Raw genomic sequence first — 9,639 nt, forward strand, 5'->3', positions numbered from 1 at the left:
TTAGAGAAAGAAGTCTTTTACTGTATTAGCTGCTTGCAGAACATTGCTTAGGTCTGAACAGTGAGATGAACCTCTTATTCCTTCACAAGTGTCACCATCTCCTGGGGGAGAAGGTTATTGTTGCTTCATCAACTGGATGCTCCACACTTTTCAAAAGAAAGTGTGTGTGTGTGGGGCATCTGAACATTGCTAAAGGCAGAAGACTTGAATATTCCTTTCAGTGATCCACTTCTAGCATTTTCTCTGTAGGAAATAACCAGAACTGTGTATCAAAGTTAGTCATGCAAAGATTTTTGTCACTAAGCATTATCCCTGATGCTGAGAAGTGAGGATCAAACCAGGTACCAGTCAGGACTGCTGATAAGAAGAGGCACATTCATACCATAGATCAATAGGTGGCTCTTAACAGTCATGTTGTAGAATATTTTATCACAAGAAAAAGGCTCACAATATGTTAAATGGAAAACAAAAAAGCACATAAAATAACAGTAGATGTTGCTGGTATCAGTAACCTCAGATATGCAGATGACACCACCCTTATGGCAGAAAGTGAAGAGGAACTAAAGAGCCTCTTGATGAAAGTGAAAGAGGAGAGTGAAAAAGTTGGCTTAAAACAACATTCAAAAACTAAGATCATGGCATCTGGTCCCATCACTTCATGGCAAATAGATGAGGAAACAATGGAAACAGTGACAGACTTTATATTTTTGGCTCTGAAATCACTGCAGATGGTGACTGCAGCCATGAAATGAAAAGATCCTTGCTCCTTGGAAGAAAAGCTATGACCAACCTAGACAGCACATTAAAAAGCAGAGATGTTACTTTGCCAACAAACGTCTGTCTAGTCAAGGCTATGGTTTTTCCTAGTCGTGTATGGATGTGAGAGTTGGACTATAAAGAAAGCTGAGCACGGAAGAATTGATGCTTTTGAACTGTGGTATGGAGAAGACTCTTGAGAGTCCCTAGGACTGCAAGGGGATCCAACCAGTCAATCCTCAAGGAAATCAGTCCTGAATATTCATTGGAAGGACTGATGCTGAAGCTGAAGCTCCAGTACTTTGGCCACCTGATGCAAAGAACTGACTCATTATAAAAGACCCTGATGCTGGGAAGGATTGAAGGCAGGAGGAGAAGGGGACGACAGAGGATGAGATGGTTGGATGGCATCGTTGACTTGATGGACGTGAGTTTGAGCAAGCTCTGGGAGTTGGCAACGGACAGGGAACCCTGGTGTGCTGCAGTCCATGGGATTGTAAAGAGTTGGACACGACTGAGCAACTGAACTGATTACTGGGTGGTGGTGATTGTGGGTGGGTTTTATCTTATTCTTAATATTTCTCTCAGCATTTGGTCATATGAGTGGTATTATCAGTGGGTTTTAAATGTGTGATCTCACAGGACGAGTGTTAAAGGTACCTGGTGGGCACTCAGTGGCCAGGTTGGTAGTTTCCATCTCGCCCTTGCCCTTGTGCCTTCTGAAGAGATGGCTTTCTCCAGCTGTGCTCCCTGGTGCCTCATCCCAGCCCCTCACCCCTGCTTCCCTACCTGGCACCAGTTATAGCTCTTCACTCGCTCTTTCGTGTGGAGGCCTGCAGTAGACACCCCAGCTTTCCCAACTGATGACTTAGGTGACAGCCTTGGTCCTTCCTATTCTACCTTGTCTTGCAAAGTTAGGGGAGATGGAACTGAATTCGAGAATGACCCCTCATGAACTGACTGTTTCAAAGAGAAAAGGTGGCTGATCATCAGTGTGTCCTGGCTGCTCCACCAGTTTTCAAACTCCATGGATAGGGACCCACATTTCCTGCTTCTTCTCTCCACATTCCCCACGACAGGACTCCCTTTGGGTATATCACCTCTTCCCCAACAGTTTCCTAATCTGAGTCCAGGAGCCAAGTCCTCCTTACCCTCCCCGTAGCAGGGCCAAAGCATGAGTAGGTGGGAGGTGATGGGGCACTGCGTATAAATCCTTGTGGGTTTACATAGATTTGTTTCTGGTCTACATATTCCTGGAGATCTGTTCTGATCTCTGGACGCCTGGAATTGAAAAACAAAGGAAACTGAGGAATGCATCCCCAGTAATAGCCCACATCACCTTAGCTGTGTCCACGAGACTTTCACCTGCTGCATGCACTCCTCACTCAGCAGCCGTGGAGTCCCATCACCTCTGCCCAGACCTTGCCATGGTCAAGGTCTAGTGTGTCACCTTGGCCATCAAGGCCCCTTTCCATGGGCTTCCAGAAGTGTGCCCTGTGTTCTCCCACCTCTGGGCTTCCACGTCTGTCCTCCCCAGGCCTGTCGCCCCACGTCACACAGGAAGCCTTCCCATGCTTGAATCTGTGCCAGCACTTCCCCTGTGTGTCTCTCACACATCCTGCTCCCTAACCTGCCCAGTGATGGCTCTGACTGTTCCCACATTAGCCGTGAGCTCCGTGGGGTCAGGGACTATGTCCTTCTGTCTTGTGACAGAGTCACTGCCGAGGTTCAGAGTCTGGCATGGTCTGGGGCATGTAGCAGACGCTCCAATCATTAAATGGAATCTAACGGAAATAGAAATTTTATTTGCGACAGCGCTGCCTGAGCAGAGCACCAGGTGTCGACCTGTGGGGTGGAAGTGCCTGCTGAGCTCTGGGTTGCTGAGGGAGTGGAACCCCTTTATTATTACCTTAAAAACATTGCTGGCTGTAGTAAGTGCTCTTCCACCCTGTGGAGGAGGGAGAGGAACAAAAGAGGTTTGGAAGAAAAGGTTGAGGACTGGGGATCTGGATATAGGTTTTGTCCTTGGAAATGGAGTCCTGGACAGGGTGTGTGATCCTTACACAGGAAAGGGATGGGTCGTGAGGCACTGGGTTTGGGATCAAAGTGTGGTGGAATGAAGTGGAACTGTAGTTGGAATGAAAGTTCCTTTGCTCAACATTGGTCAGTGTCTGGCCCAGAAGGTGGGCTGTGGGCTAGGAAGAGGTCACACAGCCCTAGGAGGCTGAGTGCCTGCAAAGAAGAGACAGGAGTTTGCAATAAAGAAAGTCTCAGCTGTGCCAGATGAAGGTCTGAATGCTGGCGACAGGTGTGTGGGGGGTTGGTGCCTGGGCTGGGAGATCTACATCCCAGCGGCTGCTGCCAGGGCAGGTCCCTCCTGCGAAGGCCTCAATATCCCCCTCCCCGTTGTGAGGTGGAATGAGGGGGTGGGGGTTAGAGCTCGCCCCATGGAGAGAGTGAGGAGGTCCACTCAGAGCCTGATCCTCCCTTTACTGGAGGTATGGCTGCGGAGAAACTTAGCCCTGGAACTAGTGCTTTCTCTTCTGACCTGGGGCTGGCTTCACCTTCCTAAGCTTCAGTTCCTGAGACGGCCCATTCAAGCCCTACACCTCACAAGGCAAGTAGATCAAGCACCTGAAGCCCTCGCCAGGCACATGAAAGCAGCTGATGACCTTTTTCTTTTTTATCATGGTTTGTGCTTTCCTAAGAGCTCATAACTAGTGCGTAGGGACTTTTTTTATTCCTGACTTTATGGGGTCCTGAGGACTGGAAGAATTTAATCTGTTGAATGGATGAATGAGTACAGAAAATGCTTTTAGTATTTAGATTCTCCTGTCTATTTCGGCACGAAAGACTCAGGCCACACTGCTGGCTGCGGCTCTTTCAAGTTCAGCATCCGCCCGCAAACCTATTTCCTGAGAACCTGCTGGGCGCGCGGGGATTCGTCTTTATTCTCACTCCCACAGTCGGGGAAAGTGAGGCTTGGGCAGGACCAGACACGCCCAAGGTCAGCCTGGTAGGCGAGGCTGGGGCTCCAAGCGCCTGACCCGGGCCCTCGCCCGCCCGGGCAGCTCTTGCTGCCCATGGCTCGGGAGTCGCCACAGTATCCCGTTGGGACACAGATCCCCCGAGCTGTCCTCGGGGGAACGGGATTCGGCAGGCTGCGCACCCTTTCCCGACCCAGTAAATTATCTCCCAAATAGGTGCTGGGCATGCCCCGGGGGCCAGGTCTCCCCTTCTCCTTCCCCAGCCTTCCCTGGGACCCCAACGGGGTGCGGAGTGGGAAGTGCTGAGCAGCGGCCAAGCGTGACTGAGTCCGAGCTCCCCGCCACCCGGCCTGGCGCCTGCTGGGGTCCCCGGCCCGCCTCCCGCCCACGTGGCCGGCCCGGCCTCTCCGCCCCCGGCCCCGCCCCGCCCCGGGGAGCCGCCCCCGTAGCCGCCGCTGCCAGAGTCTTAGCGGCGGTTCGCGCCGCAGCCCCGCGGGTCGAGCCGGTGCTGGGAGCCGAGGTAAGTGTGGGCGGCTGGCCTGGAGCCTCGCTACCCGGCTAGCCCTTCCCCGGCTGGAGACCCTGCTAGACACCCTGGGGCGGGAGGCTTTCCCGGGCTGGTTCCTCTCCACCTTCACCCACCAAGCCGGAGCTAGACCCCACCTCCAAGCCGCCCTCGTTCCATCCCGGTGCCCGCGGCAGAGTGTGCGCTCCTGGCTCCGCGCTCCCTGAACGCTCAGGGGAACCCTGGACGGCACAGGTAGGCAGTGCCACCACCAGCCCCGACCGGCCGCCGCTCCGCGGGAGACCCTGACTCCGACCCCCTGGTAGCTCTTGGGTAAAAGTTCCCGGACCCACTTCCGGGGAGGGAGATCCACCTGTCTTGGGGTGCAGCCCCTTTCCCTCCGCGTATCTTCCCTTTGGGCGCTGTTTGTCGGAACTCGCGGGACTACCAATCACTTCGCGGCGGGGAACCCGGCTTTGGACGCGCGGGGCGGTGGCTGCGGTTTCGGGCCCACTCGGGCCCGCGTGCTCGTTGCTGCTTAAACTAAGCGGCTCGAGGATCCAGGGAGGAGCGGGGGGAGGCGGACACCATGGGGTTAAGGCGAACTTCGGTCTCTCGTAGCCAGAGAGGGGCAAGCGTCTTCCGAGTATGGAAGTTTCTACTGAGTCGAGTTCCCGTGGGCTTTGCCACGAGGAAGAACCGCGCTTGCAGTATCAGCAGCCTCATCAAGGGTTTATACGTTGATGAAACTGAGTGGCTTGTTCCTCGAGGGCTCTCACTCCGTTTAATGCCTAAACCAGGCTTGCCTCCAGCACTGGGCAAGGATGCGACAACTGCCAAATGGTGGTTGTCTTGGGTGAAGTAGCAGAAAATTATTTTTAAGCAGTTCATGCACTGCCCAGGTGTTAGCACCTTCTACCCTAGGTGCGGAAGAGTTTTGCTGGGTCTGGGTGTCAGTTGCAAGTTACTTCACCTGCTCATGCCTCAGTGTCCTCATCTGTAGAGTGGAGATGATAACAGTACAAACCCTAAGAGGTTGTGTAAGATTAAATTTTTTATTGTAGTGCCTGGTACAGGCTAAGTTCTCCCTCGGTTAACTGTCCTTCTTGTTACTATTTTGACTGATATTAACAGAGCACCCCCATCCCTAACTAACTTCACTGTGAGCTAGGTGAGCAAGCTCTCTGCACTTCCCTGTTTCCTGATAAAGACCTGATATATACACAGTAGCCGTGGTGTCCCCTTCCACCTTGAAACACTTGGGCTTTGCATTAACACTTCCTATGCTTAACCAGCCTTGTGTGAAATGTTATCTCAGAATGTGAAATTAGAGATGACCTTTGTCAAGGACAATCCTGGAAAACGTGGCCTTGGACCTTCTCTGGAGGCTCTGGGGTGTTGTGGGATGTTTCCCTTACTGGAGTGTAGTGGGTAAGGTTTCATTAGGACCCCTTCAGGCCTTGGTCCCCCTGACAGGCTGACATCTATCAGAGCTAGAAGAGGTAGTGTGGGAGTCTCTTTATGGGTCTGAGGGCCTGATCTTGCCCCCTCTCTTTCTTTTACTCACCTCTAAGGTTGTCCATTCCATCAGTGGGGCGCTCCTGGGCTGAACCAGTTTAGTTTTTTCTTGTAGCAGTGGTAACCAGACAGACGTTCTTAACCTGGGGCTCTAAGAACCTTCTGAAATACACCTGAGATGCTTGGAGCACAGGTGTGTATTTTTTCAGAGGGTTCTCTTTACACTGTATTCTACAAAAGGCCCGCATCCCCCAAATGTGGGCCCTGAACACCAGGTGGGAAGATGGGAGTTATGGTCCCCTATATAAGACAGGCCCACTTTTTTATGGAGTCAAGATGTCAGCATTTCCTCTGTCCCTGTAGGTAGGGGTGCACGCATGTTCCTTTGTGCCCTTGCTCAGAGCACACCTGCCAAGTGGAAAGTTCAGAGTCCAATCAGCTCTGCCTTGACTTGAGAAAATCTGATAAAGTCAGTGGGGAAAGAAGGCAGGCGGGGGTGGGAGGAGATGGAGATCTGTGTTGAGGGCCTGTGGTGGGGCCTTTAGGATAGGGTGCAGTTGATGACTATCTGAACTCAACTTGTCAGGAGACTCCTCAGGCTTCTCTTTTGCACATGCTTTTCCTTCTGCTGAGCACACGCTTTCACCACCTTTTCTCATGTCTGGCACTTCGTGCCATTTAGCTCAGATGTTTCCTCTGTAGAAAAGTTTCCCCTGACGACTTTGTCCAGAGCAGTCCCCCACTCTGTCAGTTTCTGTCATGTTCCCCCATTTTTAAAAATTAATTTTATTTTTGGTTGGCTGCACTTGGTCTTGGTTGCTGTGTGAGGACTTTCTCTAGTTGCAGTGTGCAGGCTTCTCATTGCAGTGGCTTCCCTTGTTCTAGAACACGGGCTCTAGGTGTGTAGATTCAGAAGCTGTGGCACACAGGTTTAGTTGCTCTGCAGCACGTGGGATCTTCCCAGACTAGGGATCCCTCGCACTGGCAGGCGGATTTGTACCCTGTGCACCACCAGAGAAGGCCCGCATTCCCCCGTTGTATTTTACTCGTGGAGTTTGTCTCAAATGGTTTTCCTCATGTATCTGCTCATGGGTTTATTGTCTTCGTCCACCCAGAAGAATTAGAATCCTGTTGCCCTGGTCCCTGCTCCACTCTGGCCCCTGGCACACAATAAGTGCTCACTAAACGTCCGTGAGGGACAGAACGTGTTGAGTATCCACTGAGGGAGGCTTGTGGAGGCTGGAGAGGTTTAGGAGTAGTGAAACGCAAAGGAACTGGCCGATAGGAATGCCAGTCTACAGTGTGACCTTTGAGGTCACATAGTTCAGCCTGCAGTTTAAACCACCTCCACAGCACCTCCTCCTAGTTACTGCTTAACCCAAGCTTGGATCCTCCAATGAAGGGAACTCGTTGCCTCCTGAGAGAGCCTATTCCTGTCAGAGAAAGATGTGGGATGCAGAGAACGGGATGTCGTCCCCATACCCACTCTGATGAGGAGGAGAGGGGCATGCTGCTGCTCCAGGTTTTCTGGTCCATGTTGCAGCCTGCTCCTTTCATCCATCACCATCCATCCCAGTGAGCTGCCTCTATTTCTCTGCCATCACCAAGGTTCCTGAGCCCCTGACCAGAACTCAGTGTGCTCCCGAGTCAAAAGTCATTGGAGGGAGCCTGAGGCGAAGAGGCATCAAAGGAAACTGCGATTGTTTAGAAACCTTCGAGGCCAAGGTCTGTATCGTTCAGGCTCTTGTAACTCATTGGGCAGGAGGGGTGGTGGCCATGAGGTATGGGGCTCTGTTTCTTTCATTCTTTTTGTTCTCTTTTGAGATTTGTCCAGTTAATTCCTTAATCAGTTTATTAATTATAGTCTTAGCTATATTTTTAAAAAATTAGTCCTTGGACCCATTACCTTAATGATTTGTAAAGATATCACCTGATTCATATCACCTCGCACAAACGGGTTGAAACTTGAATGAAAACAAAATGTTTATATATATAATTCTAATTTATTGACTCAGTTCCAATTTCTGTGGGAGGTCACCAGTGTGATGAGTGGAGCGGGGTCCACTGTGGAGAGGTTAAGAGGAAAACTTTGCTTTTTTTCCCATGTACCTTAGCAACTTAGCTCAGCTAATTTGCTTATTCAAGAATCACTTATAGAGGGAGTGCCCTGGCACTGGACACACAGCCGTCAAAGAAACGGACAGCACTCCTCCCTTCAGAGTTCACATCGCAGGGGTGAAGATGGGTAATAGACAGCTAGACCTATACACGACTGACGTGACTTAGCAGCAGCAGCAGCAGCAGACCTATAATAAGATGCCAAGGGGTATGACCAGTGTGATGAAGGAGATGAATCTGGGTAAGAGGATTCAGAGTAGCTGGGACGGAGGCAGGGTTGTTTTAAGTTAGGGAATGTCGCTGCTGCTGCTGCTGCTGCTAAGTCGCTTCAGTCGTGTCCGACTGTGCAACCCCAGAGACGGCAGCCCACCAGGCTCCCCTGTCCCTGGGATTCTCCAGGCAAGAACATTGGCTCTGAGGAAGCAGCATTTGAGTGGAAACCCATTTGAAAGAGGGAGCAGCCTTGTGGGTGGCTTGGGGAAGACCACTCTTTACATGTGGATATGGTCTGTCTCCCTGGGGAAGGGAGAGAGGAAATGAGGCAGTATAGGCAGAACCTCCCCCACCCTCTCTCCAGACCTTAGCAGGCAGCTGGAGTGAGATCTCAGCATTGTGTGCACTCCTGGTTGACCAAAAGGCTGGTGTCTTTCCTTTCCAGAGGGTGGGACCTGGGACAGTGATGGTCCTGAAACTGCTGTCTGGGCAGTGAGCATGAACCTTGGGGGTTGATGCAGGATTCTCATTGGTTATAGCTGTGTGTGTGTGTGTTGGAATATACCGTGGAAAAGGAACGAACGTAGCAGCCTTCAGTAAATGCCAGTTAATCTGAATCTCTGTGCCTTGTGCGGCTGAGCCCCGCACCAACATCTTAACATGTCTGTGTGTGTCACATACCCTCATTTTCCAGACCAGAAAGCTGAGGTTGGAGTGATGAATAACTTGCCAACTGTGTGTCTTCTTGGGCCTCTTGTCAGTTGTGCTGAGAGAGATGGAGGTGAAGAGAATCTTCCCTGAATATCCGTTCAGTGACATGAAGAGAGGTGGTTGTTTTAAGTATCTTAAGCCTCTCTTGGGTGCACAGCCCTGTGGAATGTCAGCTCTGGGAGGGAGAGCAAGTGCTTAGCCCCTGGCTCAGTGAGGGCTTGTTGGGACATTTGGTGGGTGCCCCAGGGTCTCTGGTGGCTGTGGAGTAAGACAGCTAGAGGAGGTGATCGCTTTCATTTCCCAGGTGTCTCCTGACTTTTCTCAGGTAAAGCACAAGTTTTCAGGGCAGAACTGGACATGGGGCCCAAGTCAAAAGAGGAGTGCTCAGAAAGAGAGGCTGGGTCCCGCAGCCAGAGTTGGAGGACAGAGGAGGCAGCTTGGTGTCTTGCCTGGCTCAGCCAGCTAAAGAACAAGCTAGTTAGTTACCGGTCCAACTTGGCTCCTTATCCAAACACTCCACCTCCACTTCCAGCCAGCATATGGTAACTTTATGGGTCTGAATTTGCTGGTAGAACCCCAAGCTCTGAATTCAATTCCAGTTCTGAGCTCCATAATATTTTCCTGGAAACTGGAGCAGAGTACTGACCTGGGCAGATTGAAATGTCTAGAGGCTGTAGAGATGGCAGTTGGGGTCTTGTGTTCCAGTCTGTGCTGCAGTGTTAACCAGGGGAGTGACCTTGGACAAGGTGCCTAACCTCTCCGAGCCTGTTTCAGTGAACCAGTGAAGTTGCTCAGTCGTGTCTGACTCTTTGCAATCTCATGGACTGTAGC

At 51.4% G+C, this 9,639-nt stretch overlaps 1 protein-coding gene across 1 annotated transcript; it reads right to left on the reverse strand.

Moving 5' to 3' along the window:
• Positions 1-8,623: 8,623 nt before the first annotated feature.
• SPATA12 (spermatogenesis associated 12) lies at positions 8,624-9,167 on the reverse strand. Its single transcript, XM_068983116.1, is given in 3 exon segments — positions 8,624-8,709; positions 9,090-9,137; positions 9,140-9,167. Coding segments are annotated over 3 exon segments (162 nt in total).
• Positions 9,168-9,639: the final 472 nt, after the last annotated feature.

Source organism: Capricornis sumatraensis, chromosome 10 (assembly GCF_032405125.1).
Source record: "Capricornis sumatraensis isolate serow.1 chromosome 10, serow.2, whole genome shotgun sequence".
In the NCBI taxonomy this organism is placed as follows: Eukaryota; Metazoa; Chordata; class Mammalia; order Artiodactyla; family Bovidae; genus Capricornis; species Capricornis sumatraensis.